Raw genomic sequence first — 19,515 nt, 5'->3', positions numbered from 1 at the left:
GTCAGTAGCCGCTACGTCATTGTACAGAAACAGGGAAACATTGTGTGTGTGTGCGCGCGTGTGTGTGTGTGTGTATTCCAACGTTTCAGCAACGAGGCTTGCCTTCGCCAGGACTTACATTGCTTACTAGAAATATATATGCGAATTGCAATATCTATCGACAGAAGGAGCAACAACGTGCAGGACTTCGCGCAACGTGTGGGGCCACGAAGCCAGCAGCGCTTGTATCGACACGCGCGCAATCTGACAAACATTTACATCGACGAATATAAAAAGCAAAGCCTAAAGAAAACACGGAGCGAAGGCATCAGATAGCAGGCACGCAGCTGCGACGCGCACGCAATCGACGACAAACACTCCCACCGGGCAGGATGTGATGAGGCATCCGAACTGACTCCACGCTGAGTCACGCACAAACGAGTCTCCCGCCCTCTTCGTGTGAAGGTTTCGCTTTCGCGTCTAACCGATGAGCATACGCGGACCCCAAATATGTCTGTATAATCTTTTTTTCTTCTTCCTGTCAGCGAGCAACTTAGTGAGGCAACCTTCGTTCGAATGCGACTCGGCCTCTCAGTCGTCTACAAATGTATGCCGCAAGAAATACATTACATCACGGGCGAGACGACACGCCTCTTCGGGCACGTGATAACCGACCACTGATAAACATTTCCATATTCGAAAAAAAAAAAGTCAGAAAAAAAAGGTACTGAACGAGGGATGATTTGTGTTCTGGGGAGGGGGGAGCTATTCTCGCAGCAACGGGCGAGCCTATTCGAAAAGGCGCACGAACAAACCATTGTGTTCTCTGATACGGGAAACACCCCAGAGATTCTCCATCACAACAATGCATTCCTAGAAGCCTTCAGAGAGGCCTTGGACGGCATACCGAGGGCACTGACTGCTTTCCCACCCGGACTGGATCTGCCGGAATGTGGGTGAGGGGGTAGAGTTACGTCTGCGGTTACAATTTCCCACTGTCCAGAGTCTGAGAACGATAAATTCTCTAAGGCCAGCCAATGCATGGTGCGAAGTTTCAGGCGACCCGCTTAAACAAGGGAGACTTGAAGTTACAGCCAGCAGAAGAAGAAGCAACGCGAGCAAGAACAAAACAAAACAACGGGCGAAAACAATGCGACGTAAACAGCGAGCTTCTAAGGCAAGCAAAGAAGAAAAGGCTGGACGGCGCTCACTCGTCGTATTATTCCCCGGCGCCGGTGGCTGTCGTTGCAGTCGCCCTCGGAGAAGAACGACGCGACGGCGGCAAACACCACCATTGTATTCTACACGTCCACGACGGCGGCGAGACGAGGTCGTAAATCCTGCCGGGCGCGACGACGCCGGCTGACAGCCGACAGGCAACCAGATCTCGCGGGAGGGAGGAGAAGGAGGATGAAGGAACGTGGAAGCGGGAAGGGTCTGTCGTACGGCTTGAGCAACGGCGCACAATCGCACCGTTCACACGCACACACAACTCTATCGACTTATGCCGCGCTAAGGCTTCGAAGAGCGGCGTGGATCCTTGAGAGCCGCAACGCTAGCCGATCGCGCGCGCCAGCGCTATCGGCGCTGGGGGTGTTCCACATCGGATGGCTGGCCAGTATACAGCGCACACTGAAGCGGATGCGACTTCAAGGGCGGTCGGTGTGGTCCACCGCACACACGGGTACAGGCACACAAACACACAGATGCGAACGGACGACGACCACGGAGGACGAAACGGAAAACGACGCTCCGCCGACTGCTCCTTTTTTCTCTCCTTCGCGCGACGACTTCGCGACGGACGGGGAACGGACGTGCGGCCTCCTGTCGTCGCGACTGCGCTTGGGAAACAGCCCGCGCTCTAGCAGGTGTGTGAGGGGACGAAGTCGGTAGCGGCGGAGGTGCTGAGTAAGAAGGGAAGGAAAACCAGAGCGAGTCATCTCTCTCGCTCGCTCTGGACGTGAGAGAGAGAGAGAGCGGGACGAGGAGGTGAAAGAGAGGAGAGGGAGCGGAAATCGGGTGGAGACGGCGAGGAGGAATGTTGCTAGGAAAGGCAACGGGAATCGGCCGTGCGCGAGAGATCGAATTTTTTTTTTTTCGTTCATGAGTGAAAACCAGCAGGTCGTAAGAAGGGGAGGGGGGACGGGTGACAAGGCCGGAATAACGGAGAAATAATGTACCGTTCATAGTAATGTGTCATTCTGTGCTTATAATGTCAGTCATGTCTCGTTAATATGGACGCCTCCATTCCCCAGAAAAACCGTCCATAATGTGAGTGGTCTGTAATAACGAATAAAGGTCCAAAACAGAAACTTTAAGGAGCACATGCTGAAGGCGTCTCACTTTTAAAGTGGCATGCTTCCTTTTACATCTGAGCGGGAACCTCGGTCCGTTTACGCTTACATCCGCTATTTCCTCCACCGAACTGACCAGAGAAGCGTACAGCCTTGTCTTTTATGCGTATCGAATATTGGCACGAACTAGTATCGCCCTCTTGTCCTGGGCCTCAGGACTTGCTCTTTCCGGCGTATACCGCGCACCGGGCAATCTTGTTTGATAGGAAATGGGTGTCACCCTATCGTTCACCACCCTATAGTGTTGTTCGCTGATCCCGCAAGTTCCCTATCTAATTAGATGGTCTGGAAGGAAGAGCGTTCCGAGGTAACTGCATGCTTCGGCTTTGTATGCTACGGGCAACAGTGATTTGCCGGTATGTAGTGAGACCTCTGGGGGTCGACAGTCATTTTTTTAGTATTTTTGCTTTGTGAACCCGTGCCCATAATAACGAGACAAAAATAGAGAGTTTTAGCAGTACGTTCGTTACGTTCGTTGCGTTCGTTCCGTTGCTACCGGGTTTACCGGGACCCGACTGCGCATGCGCGCGTACGTACCGGGTTGTTTCCGTAGAGTGAGACGGAAAACGTGTTTTAGCACTCCGTAGCGTCGTACCGTTCGTTCCGTGTGACGGCTGATTAGCCGAGTAGTTGCAAAAATCCGCACGCTAAAAATACGTAAATAAACAACGCAGTTTCCCCTAAAGCATTGCAAATCTAAAATAAATCGCGCTCGGCCGGACGCATTGTGAGGCAGGGGCTGCGGTGGCGGCGACGGCACCAGAGCGAGCGCAGGTGACGACATGGTCGCGCGCCGTTCACGTGGAGGAATGGCCTTGGCCTTGCCCGATTGAAGCGCTAGACACATGTACAATTGGTACACGCGATTCGTATGCGACTGATCGTTACGGCTGTCACCACGACTAGTCGTACGCGTGAATTTGAGACACATGGCCCGATGCGGGTGTGCGATGCCTCGTCGGCGCCGCTCCGCCCACTGTTATTGCACCATGGTCAACTACGACGATCGCTGAGCTGAATTTGTAGATTCCGCGGGTTTGTACGCAAGAAATGGATAAAGCAGGCAATCGTGAAGCGTTTTCTGCATCGGAAACAGTCCGCGCACACGCCGGTCGCGCCTGCCAGCTCGGCACACTCAGCGGCTCGAACCGGCGCAGACCACGGTAGCAACCGCTTGTCGCTGTTCTTCCAAATCAATCTGATCACTAAAACGAAGTTCCACCTGCGAGAAAGTAGGTGTTAGTGTGGTGAAAAATTGTGCTAGGGATTGTTCTCGGGGCTTATTTTAAAAGCAGCGATCAGATATATCTGCCGCGATGCAAGCATATGCTGACCGGCCATGGATGCCGCGGCGCGCGGTGCGGCGAGTGGCCGAGAGATGGCGATACCTGCCTCGGAAGCATCGAAACAGGCTACGCAGATGTCTCGGTCACCGGTCGCTCACGGCAGTTGTAGCTCTAATAAAGTTTCACATGCGAGAAAGGGGATGATAGTGAGGTGAAACGTTGTGTTACGGAGTGTCATTCGCAGTTGCACAGATAGCGGCGATCAAATATTCGCCAGGACGCTAAGCCTAAAGTTTCTAACACCCGAGCAAGCCGGTTGCGGGCTCCGGATACGGTAACACGGAAGCAGAGCGCCGGGAGAGACGCCGGCCGCGTACGGAACAAATGGCGCATGCGCAGTCGGGTCCCGGTAAACCCGGTAGCAACGGTAGCAACGTAACGAACGTAACGAACGTACTGCTAAAACTCTCTAATGCCTGTATTTACCCGTTTCGTCCCCAAAATAGCCGTCCATAGTCCGGACTGCGGGTTTCCATATTAACGGGGCAGAATTGCATGGCGAGAGACCGGTCGCCGAAAATTTCGTCCATATTGCGGGGTGTCCATATTAACGGGGTCCATATTAACGACACATGACTGTACATGACACTTGGCTGCTCCCTCATAAGGACAGGGGCTATGACTAATAAGGAACGAGTCATCATGACAATGATGATGATGCGTAGTGACGCAAGCAAGTATACGTACTACGGACGCACGGACACATCTTGGCTCGGAGCCATGGTATGCACTTTATACCACAGTAAACTTTCGTTTTAACGAAATCCCTTTATTCTAAGTGTTGTCTTATGGCACCGAATGCAGAGCACAAATAGTAAATAATACCCGCTTTTGTAGAAGTATCGCTTACAACGAACCCAGCTTCCTGTTCCTTGCGACTTCGTTATAAAGCGGGCTTATAGTGTATACGGTAAACACAAAAAGATTATTGACACTGAGCCTTGTTCACATGATTGGACAACGAAGCTGTTAAAACACCAGTGAAAAATAGCACCACAAAATCGATGACCGATTGCTCGGTCCCCCGATGAGAGCGAGTAACAACGCCCGACTGTTTTTAATTCATGCATTTGGCATACCTCTGAATTAATTACCTTAACAAAACCTCGAATGAGTACAGCTGTATACTAGCAGACAAACACGGCGTTGTCCTTTTTGTGATGCGGTTGGAATGGCTCAGCGGCGGCGGCTTTGTGTTATTTGTCTTAAAACTGCGACTGATAGTTATGACGACACCTGCTGAGATGAAACTTCCCTCCGGCTATCTAGTTGTTCGAGCAGCCCAACTTCATACGATTAGTTTCGGATTGGTTCCGACAAAACACGAGTTACAACTTTGTAACCATAGCCCTCTTGTAGAAGATCATGCTCCGCTCACAGCAGACGGGAATTAGGAATTGTTCACAACTCAACGGTGAACTAATTACGACAAGTAAGCAGAGCTCAATGACATGGTAGAGTCGCCTTAGCGACCCCTTGTCCTACATCGTTTTCCCCAAGATCAGCACCATCATCACCAGCCTATCTACGCACACTGCAGGGCAAAGACCTCCCCCATTAATTTCCAAATGTCCCTTTCCTGTGCTAACTGCGACCAATTTATTCTTGAAAACTTCTTGATCTCATCTGCCCATCTAACTTCCAGCCGCCCCCTGCCCCGCTTGCCTTCCCTAGGGATCCACTCTGTTACCCTTAATCACCAACGGTTATCTTGCCTACGCATTACATGCTCTGCCCCCGTCCATTTCTTCTTCTTAATTCCTATTAATATGTCCTTAACAGGCGTTTGTTCCCTGGCCCACTCCGCTCTCTTCTTGTCCCTTAATGTTACACCTACCATCTTCCGTTCCATTGCTCGCTGAGTCATCCTCAATTTAAGTTGAACCCTCTTAAGTTCCCCAAGATATCTAAGTTAAATTGACAGGCACAGAGGATTGTTAAGAAAGTTAACTTTTGCCTCAAAGCATTCCCGCTGGCGTCCCACAACGCGAAGAAATCCCAAGGCGTGCGCTACATACACCTTTTCTGAAAAAAAGTAAGCGAAGACGATTACAGGCGGTATGTTCACGATTAACGTCCAAATATTTGGTCGCAATAATTCTCGAAGCCATGGTTAATAACGGCTCAAAAATAAAAAGGAACGAGCACGAGGACGCATAGCTGCGCGCACGAACGAGAGCCCCACATAGGGTTGTTCCGAGAAACTGATAAAGAATTTCGAAACTCGGACACGAAACACCCCACAAAGCCACTAAACTGGAATAGAGTTGCGCGCGCGGTTACGAAAAAACGCGGGAAAAAAAAACGCAGCGATCGGCGCCACCAAGGCAAGCTGCGAGGGGGTAGCGAAGAAAACAATCAAGGGCGCCAGAAGTAGGCCTTCTCCTTTTTCTTTTTTTTTTTTTTTTACCCTCTCAAAGCGGAGTCAACCCGGAAAGCGCAGCGGAGCTCCTCTGTCGCCGTGATCGTCCTGGAAGCCCACGGGGGTCGTCGAGGGGCCCTTTTCGCGCCCTTTCCGATCCGCACGTCGGTCGCGGGGAATTGACCTCGTTTCGCGAGCGAGCAGGCACCCTGGTTCGGTTCTTACTCTATCTTCGGGTTCAACGCCGATCTCCTTCCCTCCGCAGCGCGCCAAAAGGCGCCGACGAACCACGAGTCGACGAACTGCGCGCCATATTACGGCACAAGCGGGCATGTGCGTGTGTGTTGTTTCGGTGCGCGCTAAAGAGAGCGGTCGCATCCTACTCCTGGAACCGATCTCAAGGGTCGAAGGCCTGCTTTCTTCACCCCAGAATCGTTTTTCTCCCCTCCCCATGGCGTCATTCTCTGCTGATCAGCGGCTGATTGCCTCTACTTAACCCGCCACCGCCCGCCCCCCTTCTCCCCTGGCGTCGAGAGTTTCCCTCGTCAACAATTGCCGCCACGACGTGGAGAGGACGACGACGACTCCTGAAAGAACAGAAACAGCGCTGGCGTGTTCGGAGCTTCGCTCAAAAAAATCGGTGCAACGCAAAAAAAGGGGGTTACCGCGGTCAAAACAAGCCCTACCTCCGCCACCCGCCAGAAATAAAATGGCTAAAAACGACGCCATAGCAGGTAAGATCAGTGACGATGTCATGACTATGTCACGGGCCTGACGTGGCTGTGCGGGCCTGCCGTACAGCCGTCACTATGTCACGGATGTAACGACGTGGTCAACCAACTCTGCCTACATGTATCTAAAAATGTCTGATAAGCTCGTAGCATTTCCCATCACGGGGGTGCTTGCGGTTTGGGAAGAAGTTGTCGGCCGGGGGGAGGAAAAGGGGGTGGGGGGTGTTCTCGCACTAATACCACGAGAGAGGACAGTGATAAAGACGCGTAGAGAAAGAAGAGGGGTCCGCAACAGTGCTACGCATGTAACCGATCGTTACAAGTTCGTCCCCCATACGCTCGGTCGACGGCCCTTGGCGTAATACATACCGCGACAGACGAGACCACCAGCCCGCTTTGTGCGCCGAACACATGGCCCGAGATGACGTGCAGTCGTTTGCGTTTGCGCTTTGACTCGCCGATCCATCTACGTTCCAGGTGGTCTATAATGACCGCTAACACTTGGGTTCACGTGCGCACGGGTAGCTGATCCGTATTACTCGGCTCCGGCAAGGCTAAGGTCACGTCAGGCGTAATTGAGATTGCCCATGGGTCAGACAAATGTAATTACGTAGGACCAGAGGCCCCGAGGCGAGGCACGACTCTTGTTTCGTTCCAACCACATCGGTAGCCTTGTCTTAACCGGTCGGGCATATATACGAGTACAGCGTCGGAAATAGAATAGATGGATGTCGGTCACGCCGCAAGTATCCAGGAGATTGAAGGTGTGGTCGGGGCCAATGTGCAGAATGGGGTGAAGCGTAACATTACGCTGGCACTGCTCAAGGAAATGCCTACTGCATCCAATTACCCCCGGGCCCTTATTCGCGCGCCCCGGGCGTCACACTCCATTCCTCTGATTATTTGGAAACACGGGGGTAGCCTTAGCTCTCTCTCTTTGTAGCGTAAGCTACACTGGCCGAGGTTGAGCAGTTTCGCGCGGACCCTGAAGGGCCGCGCTGCGCAAGCGCGAGGAGCATTGGATTGGATGTGGATTGGATCGGATTAAATTGGATTGGATTGGATTGGATTGGAAATCCGATTGGAGTGCGGGTGTGTACAAAATTGGGTCTGCACATTCACCCGCCGCGGTGGCTCAGTGGCTAAGGCGTTGCGCTGCTGAGCACGAGGTCGCGGGCTCGATTCCCGGCCGCGGCGGCCGCTTTTCTGATAGAGGCGAAAAGCAAAAACGCCCGTGTGTGCGAGATTTCGGCGCACGTTAAAGATCCCCAGGTGGTCAAAATTAACCCGGAGCCCTCCACTACGGTGCGCCTCATCGCCTGCGTTGCGTCGGCGCGTTAAACCCTACAATCAATCAATCTGCACATTCGCCGGTCTGCGCATTCCAGAGGAGTGACGTCATAGCCGCGGCAGACGCACTGGCGCCGGCGCGTGCCCAGCTGTGCGCTTCCGTTGCGCAGTAGCCAAGTCTGACGCTGCGCCGGAGCCGCTTGATAGCCGTTTCGCGTGGCTCCTGGAGAGCAGTGCTGCGTATGCGCGAGGAGCAGTGACCGGACTGGACCGGACTGAACTGGATTGGAGGGCAACGGTGACCAAAGAGCGCCAATGCAATAGTTGATCATTTTGAATGATCTTTTAGTGAAATTGTGCTGTAAATGTGAGAACCTTTTCTCAAGCTACGTATATCCTGGCATAGCCGAGCTAAGACAATGCTAATTTTTTAGATGCATTGCCGAGTGCCACCACTTTGTTTTTAACAGCAGATATGTTTAAGCTTTCAGTTCCGCCGTATAGCGTTACCAAAGAAAAATACCAAGACAGCACACCCAGCGCACGTAAGCGTGCGCCTCGAAAGGAGCGCCCGGCGTCAGCCAGCTAGACCTTCGATCGAGAACACTCTGGCCAGCGCTCGTGGCGTGATCTCCCGCATGCTCTTCTATTCGCCAATTCACGTGCGTTCTATTCACCAGTTCAAGTGGGGAACACGGACACCGAGTTCGCGCTACAGACACCAAGTCAACGAAGCCGGTTGCCCCTTTGGGAGAGATGTGAAAGGCTGCGGACAAAACGATCCGTGCCTGCCAGTAATGAAGAATTTTCAGCGGTAAGTTTGGAAATCCATGCAGAGTGAAGCAGCCGGGTCTCCGACGGCGGGAGAGGGGCCACCAGCTCTGCTGTTTCTCCAGCCTTGCGCCCCCTTTTTCTTTTTTAAAGACGATAGTCTTTCCTGGGCTACTTAGACGCAGAAATGTTGGTCTAGCTGTCCGTCTGTCTGTAACTTGAATTCAGCACCCGGCCAAAGTGAAATAAAATCTGCGCAATAGTCTTACATACTCACAGCCAAATCTAAACGTCTAAGTCCGGTGTCAGCGTTCATACTTGTCAACAATGTTGAACAAGAACAAGACATTACGCAAATATAAGGCAGAAAATCGATACAGAAGTGATATTTGCAGTATTCCATTATGAAATTCATGAATGCCTGATTTTTGTATAGCAAATGAAATACTACATCGACGGCAGAAAACCCGTCGCCTGCTGTTACCAGCGCTACCTCCTGGCGGTATTTAACAAATCAAACTGCAATAGCAACGAAAGGTTCCACTAGCGTCACTAAATAAAGGATAGGTTCCACTAGATAGGATCCACGTTCCGCTTGGAACGCTCGTGCAGTAGGGCATCGTGGTTGTATAAATGTTGCAGTAGGGTGCCTCAATTCTCGCGCGTCTCCGCCGTGCGGCAGCGCTGGCATCGAAACAACCGACTTGGAGCAGTGGAACGCGGTAAATTTGAATTGACTTGAGCAAAGCGCCATGCGTGTTATCTTTGGATTAACGAGTCGGGAGATGAACACCATGAGAGGTGAGCGGGAAAGAGAAGGGAGGAGGCCTTTTCTTGGCGGGGGCGCCAGTCGACTATCGTCTTTCGGCGACATTTGCAACGAAAGGAGATACGCAGTCATTTTTTTTTTCTTTTGCACTTGCTGGATGTGCGCGTGTCGTGCAGATGCCGGCAGCCACATTACTGCTATATCATAAAAGATCTCGCCATGGCGAACTGCGCATTCGCTGGGACCAGGGGAGCTGATCCGGCGTGAAGCGTCATATCACTACAGGGGAAAATGCATATCGGCGCTCGCACCGGAGTGAAAACTCTCTCATAAAAAGCGGGAGAGAACGGGCCAAGTGAGAGCGAAAGAACCAACGAAAACGAAGGCATACCGCCAAAGCAAACGCGTGTCGCCGCTCGCGTCAGATATAGGCTCGTAGCCAGCAGGGGGGAATTTCCCCCTGCTGGTTACGAGCCTCCCGAAATTTTTTTAACTGCGAAGCTCTCGAGCCAATCGTTATTGTACGGAGTCCGCACTTAAAAAAGCCAAGAAAATGCCGAGCGCACGTGAGCGCGCGACTCGCGGCGACCGCTCAGCGTCCACGCGCAAGTTTGTCAAGCGAAGCATACCCTTTTAGGAAGATGGGCCAAGATTGGCAAAAAAAAAAAAAAAAAAACACTCCAGCGTTGGGCGTAATTGCGGCAACACTTGCTCGGAACGAGAAAGACACGTCATAGCGCACGCTCCTCCAAGGTGATGTCCAACTATTATCACTTCCAAAAAAAAATGAAGAAAACTCACACTTATAGCGGCAATGACGGGTATAGGTCGTTGCGACAGCGAAGAAGCAAATCGGCTGCAATCGTAGACTGAAACCGTCGTGATGGTCGTGAAGGTTGCGCACAGCTTGCTACCTTCAAGTCTTACGCGTTAGTGTGAGCTTCCTTCAGTTTTTTTCCAGACAACCCGCCGCGGTGGCTCAGCGGCTAAGGCGTTGCGCTGCTGAGCACGAGGTCGCGGGTTCGATTCCCGGCCGCGGCGGCCGCTTTTCTGATGGAGGCGAAAAGCAAAAACGCCCGTGTGTACGAGATTTCGGCGCACGCTAAAGATCCCCAGGTGGTCAAAATTAATCCGGAGCCCTCCACTACGGCGCGCCTCATCGCCTGCGTTGCGTCGGCGCGTTAAACCCCACAATCAATCAATCAATCAATTTTTTCCAGACAGCGGCGTAAGCAAGACAGTGTTGCTTTCGGCAAAACGAGCTCCCTTCCAAAACCCATCACCCCCTCAGAAAAACACTTCTGGCTACGGCCCTGGCCGGGGCTATGTGTCTCTGTGAACGTACGCCGTAGTGCGTAGCGTGCTCTTCGCATGATGAAGCGACCAAGCGCGGGGCGTTCGAAAACGAACGTGACTATAGGGCCTCAAGCTGATTGGTTTCATCATTTGGATATGAATTTGTAGTGGATTAGTTGTCGTTAATAGGCACCATCTTCAAGTTCATAGTCCAAATAAAAGCGCGCGCGTGTATGTATGTGTTTCCCTTATAGGAACGCCACCGTTAACGCAGAAGAAAAAAATCGGGGCCATCTCCACTAACGTGAAACCTGGGGCGGGGCGAAGCATGTCTTGGCGTTTTTTGCCAACGGAGATGAAACCGTTGGGAGGTAGAGGTACACATGCTTGCTGTAAAAGTCTACTTTTTTGTGAAGCACGAAGCTCTCTAAGGCGTAAGTGTCCCGGTGTTTTTTTGTTTTTTTTTTAGTACGCGTTACGTTCTCGCGCGCGGCGTAAACGAGTGTTCCGTTGTTTTAGCACCGTGACTACATGAGGCGACGACTACGACAACGACGACGGGCGACACCAACAGCTCCAGCCGCTAAGGGGCTTCAGCCCTAAAATATAATTTCGTTTGGCCCCAATCGACACCAGTCCAGAAATTAACTAAATTCTGGTGCAAATAAAGTTTATTCCTCCTCCTCCTCGTACCTTTCACCTAAATTCTGTCCCCCCTATGTCGTGGGCTAAAACACTTCGCTGGTCATCCACTTTCGCTTAGTTGAAATCGGTAATTTTCGCCTGGCAACTTTTTCGCGTCCGCGTCCGCGAATAGCCTTGAATCGACGCTCACCGAGCGTCGGCACCTTGTAAAGGGGCCGAGTGGCCCATAACAAGTCGGCGACGGACGGTACTCAGCCACCGATAAGGGGAATGTGTCGTTCACCTCGCGAGATAACGAAACGCGCGCGCCGCCCCGCGCAGATACACACCCATTCTGGCGGTGCGACCGAAGGCTTACGCCACAACAGCGAACTGTCCGGCGACACAGCTATCGCGCTCGTGCATTTCAACCCTGCAGGCCCCAGCTGTTCCAGCCCATATTGGCGTGGAGAGTTCCACGCGTTCCCAGCTTTGCCGACCCTTACATCCCCCATTTAGTGAATACGGTCATTGAGAGCCGTATAAGAGGGCTCGCTCTATTTCGGTGCACCGTAACTAGCCTCAAGTGGTCTAAAAATTAGTTCACCTTTTGCGTATGAGGTCACCGAGAGCCGCACATAGGTCCTTAAACCTAATTTCCTCACACGTTAACTAACATGAACGCGGACTAAACCACAGCCAACAGCTCCACAATCAGGCAAGCCTCAAAGTCAAGTTATCGCTTCGCGGCGTTAAACCCCAACTTGAGCATTCGATCTGAAAGACAAATGATGAAGCAAGACAGCTACAGGACGACCCGAAGCACAAAGGCACAGCCACGTTCTGAAAGCGGCCGATTTATGTCGTGCTTTTTAAAGGTCATTCATCGCGTCGCAATGACCTCGAGCCACCAGAGTGCAAATGTGGCAGGTGTGACGTCACGTCACGTGATCCGCTGCGGCACCGCGTGACTAGGCGAGGGTTTAACGCCTGCTTCGCTGGCGCTTAGTTTCTCGGTCTTGAAAATTCGCAACGGTTGGCGAATTTTCTGTGGGCGCGGTTCAGCGCAGGCGACAGGCTGAATCCAATCACCCAGCAGCTTAACTTACATGAAACACTGCGAGCACAGTTTCGGCAAAACCAAGCCCCACAGACCTTTCCCTTGTGGTAACCAGGTTTACAAGTGTTACACCTTTTGCATTTTTACTTTGCTTGAACTCGTCATGCAACACTTCGCATTCAAAAAGCACTTCCGCGGATACATTACCAAACCATCTCGCCACAAGTACAGACAAAGAAGATAGCAGCACACAGATTATAACAGCGCGGAAAGTTCGTCGAGAAACACGTATAGTCGCGACCGACAATCCCGTATCTCCACTGCGTCCGTTTCTTTCTTTTTTTCTCTCTCACGGTCGAGGCAGTATTTTTAGACAAGCGGGTGCGTCCGACGTTCCTTCGAGAGAGGCTCCGAGCGACTGGTAGTTCCGGTTCGACAGCGACGCGAAACGCCGCGATGTTCCCAACGGCGGCGTCAAAATCAAAATCGAGACGCAGACGGGCGAAGCGAGACGGAAAACAAACTCGCGGCTCGCAATCTGGCGATCGGCTGCCCGTAATCGAATGGGCGGGCGCGCCCGTACGAAAAACCGCCAGCAGACCGCGATCGACTTTCGCTTTTTCGTTCCTCAAAAGCAGCGCGGTAGTCGTCCTAACAAATCACAGCCGAACGTCAGCCGCAGTGCTTCCCGACACGAAACAGATATTTGAGTATAGGCGAAAGAAGAGTGTATATATATATATATATATATATATATATATATATATATATATATATATATATATATATATATATTACACACACAGAGCGAACAGAACCATGGGGGCACGCCCAGCACACAGCAAAGAAAAAGCAATCACTGAAGTGAGTTGGTTCGAGGACGAGTTCTTTTTCCGGCGAGCCCGAGACCCGCTCGCCGCTGCAGTTGTTTCGGGCAGCATTTTGTCTTCGTTTGTAAGTGGCGCGGGGCCAGTGGCGCAATTAAAGCCTGCTGCTTCGTCTCAGGAGCCGATCGCAAAATACGTATAGCCTTACCGAGAGCGAGAGAGCTCGAGCGCGCGCGTGCGCAGTTTCTGGGTCACCGGTGGTGGCCGATCGCTCGCAGGCCCGGGCGGCGTTTGATTGAGAACAGCTGCCGTACGCTAAACCAACACCGACCGCGCGGCGTTACGCGAAAGCCGCGGCTGCAGAGCGCGTCCGGTGCGATGTTATCTGTTGTATACCCCGTTCTGCGCCGCCCACACCTCGTTGTGTCCTCGTTTATACGGCCCCCAACCACCGCGCAGTGTATGGCTCGGTAGAACGAGTGCGTATACTCTGCTCAACGTGAAAAAAAAAAAAAAATTCTTCACGGTGCTCTAAGTTTAAACGAATTAAATGTCACTTTGGAACGACCTGTATATGCAGGCGGTCACGAGTACTCAATTTGGTAAAATGAGCACGCTTGTCTACATCCAGGGCTCGGAAACAGCTGTGAACATGCGCGCTGTGGAATGAGGTTAATGTTTCAGAAATATTAATAAACATAACAATAATAATAACAACAACAACAATAATAATAATGATAATAATAATAATAATAATAATAATAATAATAATAATAATAATAATAACAGAAGAAGAAGAAGACATACCACATTCGCAGAAGTAACCCCTCCCTTTGTAAATCTCACGAAGTCCGGGACGACACCAGGTTCTTGTAGTAATTGAAGTTTATTGGAACAAACTTGTGCTCCTCGATATACTAAAAGAAATCAAAGCGCATAACGTCGAGAAAGCAGTCAACCAAGTGACATGCGCATGCAGTAGAGCATCGGCGATTGGAATGCCACGACGTTTGGTCCGCGTGCATTTTCGCGCGTATAACGCACACCAAAAATGCGAAAATTTGAGGGATGAAGTAGAGGTGTGTATTATATGCGAGGTATTTCCTTTAGGTGCAGCTTCATCGCAATGCGCGTTGGGCCGTGATCCCCCTGCAGCAGTAATAGCGACTAAGCCACTGTAACACCACTGACAGTTCTTTTTTTTTTTTTTTTTTGCATAAACAGCTCAACAATATTACCAACCTAAAAAAATGTGTACGGCAACTCAAGTCATCTAGCTATGTAGCCAGCAAGGTAAGTTCTTTTGCATAAACAAATGTGCAATGCTGCTTGAGTAGTAGATTTGACCCACCTTCTTATGTATAAAATATGCGGGCAATACGCAGGGATATACATATATTTTTATTCGTCGACGGAAAGTGGGGATGCGGGTTATATGCAGAGGCCGGTTATACGCCCGAAAATACGGTATCTTTGAGCACCGTTATCTCAGAAACATCCAAACAGATTGAAAGAATTGTCGATCAAACAAGACCGGTCTTATATAAAGAGGAACGGGTTGCAATTTTTCCTAGCAAACGATATAGCCTGGTGCGGTCTAACGACGGAAATAAACGTATGTCCAGTTTATAGCACTACATAATACAACCGTACGTTCCAAGCGCTGTCAACAAAACAAACAAAACAGACGTTAAACCTGTTCCGCGGCAATAAATTTAAAAAATATATTACCATATGTTCCTATATAAAATTGAGAGAAGCGCGAGAGCTTGCCGACATCAGAACTGCGTCCAAAGTGCGTCAGAACTTCGCTCGCTGGAAGTGCGTCCAACCGATCGTCAAAACTTCAAATACCCAAATCGCAAACGAAGGACGAACCCATGCGACGATTTTTCGCGCACTGAGTAAACGCTTCTTCATGATCGACGCGTGTATCGTTTTTTCTAGAATCGTTTCTTTTTCGCGGTTTTCGAGTAACCGTTTCCACACAACGGAAGCCCCGTTTCACGGAAGCCCCGTTTTAGCTATTCGGTCGACCAACCAGTCTATGAGGAAATGCATTCGTTTTTTTTTTTTCTTTTTTTTTACAGGACGCCGTCGGTCCACTCAGAAAGATTTCGCTTTAAAAAATCCGTACTTGCACGTGTTCACTTGTCGCTGCTACAACGTTTTCGTTAGCAAAAAAAAAAAAAAGCACCTTTTCACAAACGGAACATGTCCGACTGCCGACATCGTATACCTCATCGTCCCCTCTTTCACTCACTCACACCTGCCCTGACTATTTTCTCCTCCAAGGAATAAAGTTTAAACACTCAGCACTGTTGCCACCGGCCTACTGCGAGCTAGCAACAGCGCCCCCCCCCCCCCCCCCCTTCACTTTCCCTCTCTTAACGAGCGAAAACTTGACCTGACGCCCTGACGCACCTAAGATGCCCTGCAGCCTTTGATGTTGGACAGGCCCGCTACCCGAGCGCGCAATCGCTCGAGTGAAGCGCCCTTCGGCGTCTGCGCCAACAGGAATAGCAGCTAGCCCCGCCACTGGCACGCGTTCAATTTTCTTCGGCCCGACGAGATGACGAGCGGGCACATGACCGGCACGCGTTATTCTTGAACTTCACGGAACCAGAACGAATGCTCGGACATCCCAGTGGCCATCTCTTGAGAGCCAGTTGAAGCTTCTGTCGCGTTTGGCTTTAAATACTTGCGCATTTCTGTGTGCGCTGAAAGAGGAAACACGTCTGTCCCGGCTGCAGTAACGCTTGATGTGTCCCACTTTTGCAGCATAATAAAACGGTTTCAATAAAAGGCTGTATGACCTTTTATTAATAAGGTTGTAGTAAGCGCGCTGTACCTTGGTATCGGGCCCTCCACATGGCCACTGATAAAACGTCTTCCACCAATGCATCTGCGTATTTTAGTGAAGCCCACTTCGAAGGGGTCCCGGCGTATCGCGCTCCGCAGTTGCACATGAGGTTTCATGGAAGTATTTAGTATTATACCTCCTATACTGCCCCCTAGAAAAATAAATGACTTCTCACCAAAGCATCTGTGTGTGCTAGTGAAGCCGACTTTAAAAACGCTCAGCATATATATATATATATATATATATATATATATATATATATATATATATATATATATATATATATATATATATATATATATATATATATACCGCGCTTTATAACAGAGTACACAAGGCTCTTCTTACTTCGGTATCAGGCTGCTAACATGACACTTAGGAAAATGTCTTCCCAATAATACATGTACGTGTAGAGGGTAGCACGACGGTTTAGGCATTTATTACACAATTCTCGCTTGGGAGTATCCGCAATGTTTTTTTTTGTTTGTTTTGCCCCTTCTCCCATGCATATAAAATGAGTGGGTTCACACAGGTAACATGTAGAGCCCACGCAACTTGAGTGTGCACCAGCGAGGACGCGCGCTGTCGATAATGTGATAATCCCGTTAAAATATCCGCACGCACGCATGCATCGACTCAAGACAGCTGCCACTTGCATCTCAAGTCGATATCGACGACACCGACACTTCTCCAGCGAAAACCGTTCATGGGAGGTGTTGTACTTCGCAGTGTGCGTTAGGGCGCGATAACAAAATGCGGTGCGTCCAAGACAACCGTGGAAGCTAATGCCACTGTCACACGGGCACTTTTAATCGCGATTGAGTCGATCCGGATTGAGCTCAATCCGGATCGGGCGCTGCTACACGGCAGTTTCCATAGCGATCGAGCCCGATTCCCCTAGAACGCAATCCTGGTTTTCCAAGCGCGATCGAAAGAAAGCGGTGATCTTCTCGTCCGCGCTGAGTAATGGCACAGAAGTTGACCACTTCAATTAACGCCACAAACTCTATCAAATAACATTACCCAAATAAGCGTGCGGTAACATAGATATAGTTACGGCGAATCCCAGGTAACGGCTGCGGAGTGTCTGGTTTCACTCTTTGTAGAGCCACATGTGTGAATTCAAGTGACGGTGCATGGGTAATCGTTGTGGGTGTCTCGTTTACAGCTTCGCAGTCCAACCACCTTCATAGCGTAGATTGGAGCCATTTTCTTTTTCCCGAAATTTTTGGGCTTTTTGATATTTAACGCCACATGTTGACAGACTAAAGTACTTTGAACTACAAAAACATGAAGAGAGGGCAGCACGCACTTCTGCCCGCTGAAAAAAAAAAAAAAAAATGCGTGTCGACTAGCGTCGAGCCCGCGGGGACTCGATGGGCTCGCGACAGGTGTAAGCGAAGTTGAGCAATTTCGTTGTTATTACAAATGATATCAGTACCAGCTTTGCGTTAATGGTCTCCACTTCAACCATAAGCCATGCTGATCAAGGTAGCACTCTGTTCATCTGATATATGGCGTTGTACAGGACTAACACCTCATTGAGTCCGCCCCAATGAACCTAATTTTTTGTGGCTATATTTGTGATATCTGAAGTACTTTTAGATCACGAAAATGTTTTCGCGATCTTAAGCAAAAAAATTAGTTTTGGGCATCAACGGTTTAAGAACGACCTGCAGCGAAGACTCAGCGGCTAAGGCGTTGTGCTGCTGATCCCAAGGACGTGGATTCGATCCCAACCGGGGTGGCCGCTTTTCTGATGGCACGGAAAAGCAAGAACGGCCGTGTGTCGAGATTTCGGCTCACGTTAAAAATCCCCCGATGGTCAAAATTATCCGGAGCTCCCCACTACGGCCAGCACCATCGCCTATATGTAGCTTCGGCGCGTTAACCCCCCCTCCCCCCCTCTCTAAAAAAATAACAACGACAACGGGAGTTACCTCTGCGCCTCATCACCGCAGCCGGATGTTGCTCCGCGCAGATCAAGGAGTGCGTTACTGCAAGCATTTTGAACGCGACACGAGCAATTTACGTGATGTTCCGTACTTAAGCTGCTATAAACTGCTGCAGCGACGACAAACTACGTGGGAAAAAGCAGAGGATGTCGGGCATTAAGCGCAATCTTCTTCAAAATGCACGCGCGCGCGCTGCGCCCGGCGAATACTCTTACACCGTGGCCCGGCGCTATGGCGGAGTGATACACTACATGAGCTATTGCCGTTCTTAACTTGTGCCGAGTATAGCTCGAAAAGCCGCCGTAGTGTTCCCTCTTCCCGACGCGTCCCGTCACCACTTGTACGCGTTGTACGAAGTGCGCAGACAGTGCAGGGCCGAGTAGACGGTGTGGAAGGGACGTGCGAGAAACGCCATGCTGCGGGCTTCTAAAGCCGAAGTGCCCGTTGGGGTTCGCGAGGCAGAGGGACGAGATGCTCACGCATTTTGAGATATCTACCAATGGATCTTGCTCTAATTTTTACTCATCGAGTCGTTCCGCTGCTCATTAAAAGAGTACTGACAGGAAATTTTCGTGTTACGTTTTTTTTTTTTTTCGCTGCTATGCGTGCCTACCAGCCCACTAATCACAGGATGACACATTAGATGGCCGAGCGCAGCGTAAACATTCATTTACGGCGTCGTTTATTTGTGTCAGTTTCGGTTTCGACAAAACGAACGCCGAGCGGCGCCATGACAGGAGGTAGCACGTGACGTCACCATTCTTGCCGTACCGTTGCCGCTCTGGACGCGCGCGCCCAGACCGGCCGAGGTCTTCACCGTCCCCACGTGCCCAGGCAGCATGACGTCAGTGCCAAAACCATGGAATGTACACACGCCGGAGCAGCACACGCCAACCACGTACAGCCAGCACGTCGGCTTCGTCACGGGAGCCCCGACGTCGACAGTTTGGGCCATGTATCAGATGATGTCATGTCGGCCCGCTCTGGGCTTTCTCGTGCGGGCGAAGATTAAAATGGATTTAAAATATGTTACGCCGAACGGTTGCTGTTTAAACTTGCTGGGAGATATCTCCTGATAAAAAGGAAGCGTTCTACATAGTTATCTCAGCTTTGAAATTTCGTGTCAGTACTTCTTCAACGTAAGGAACGGTTCTGCCGCGTTAGTAAGGAGCGGGCTACGAGATAATGGTGACGATGTGCCGCGACGTACCAACAGTAACGACCAAATGTTCACGGACCACGGGACTGCACATTTCATGAAATTCATCATCCCCTGCGCGGCCCAGAA

General features: G+C 50.6%; 2 protein-coding genes across 4 annotated transcripts in view; one reads left to right on the top strand and one right to left on the bottom strand.

The window, feature by feature from the left end:
• The window catches only part of Atp6ap2 (ATPase H(+)-transporting accessory protein 2), a 571,904-nt gene that overhangs the window by 16,356 nt on the left and 536,033 nt on the right, over nt 1-19,515 (top strand). The window lies entirely within an intron of this gene.
• Ziz (dedicator of cytokinesis protein Ziz) overlaps nt 1-19,515 on the bottom strand; it is a 181,445-nt gene that overhangs the window by 133,746 nt on the left and 28,184 nt on the right. The window contains exon 1 of one of the 3 annotated variants that reach the window (XM_077698400.1): nt 1,191-1,759. The exons of the other annotated variants lie outside the window; for them this stretch is intronic. Within the exon in view, the coding sequence (XP_077554526.1) occupies nt 1,191-1,274 (84 nt within the window). The 5' untranslated portion in view covers nt 1,275-1,759. Of the gene's footprint in view, nt 1-1,190; nt 1,760-19,515 lie in introns of those variants that run through there. 3 annotated transcript variants of the gene reach the window in all.

Source organism: Haemaphysalis longicornis, unplaced genomic scaffold, assembly GCF_048455015.1.
Source record: "Haemaphysalis longicornis isolate Haplotype H1 unplaced genomic scaffold, Haemaphysalis longicornis Haplotype H1 scaffold_2, whole genome shotgun sequence".
Taxonomy (NCBI): domain Eukaryota; kingdom Metazoa; phylum Arthropoda; class Arachnida; order Ixodida; family Ixodidae; genus Haemaphysalis; species Haemaphysalis longicornis.
This window is presented reverse-complemented; position numbering and strand designations above follow the sequence as displayed.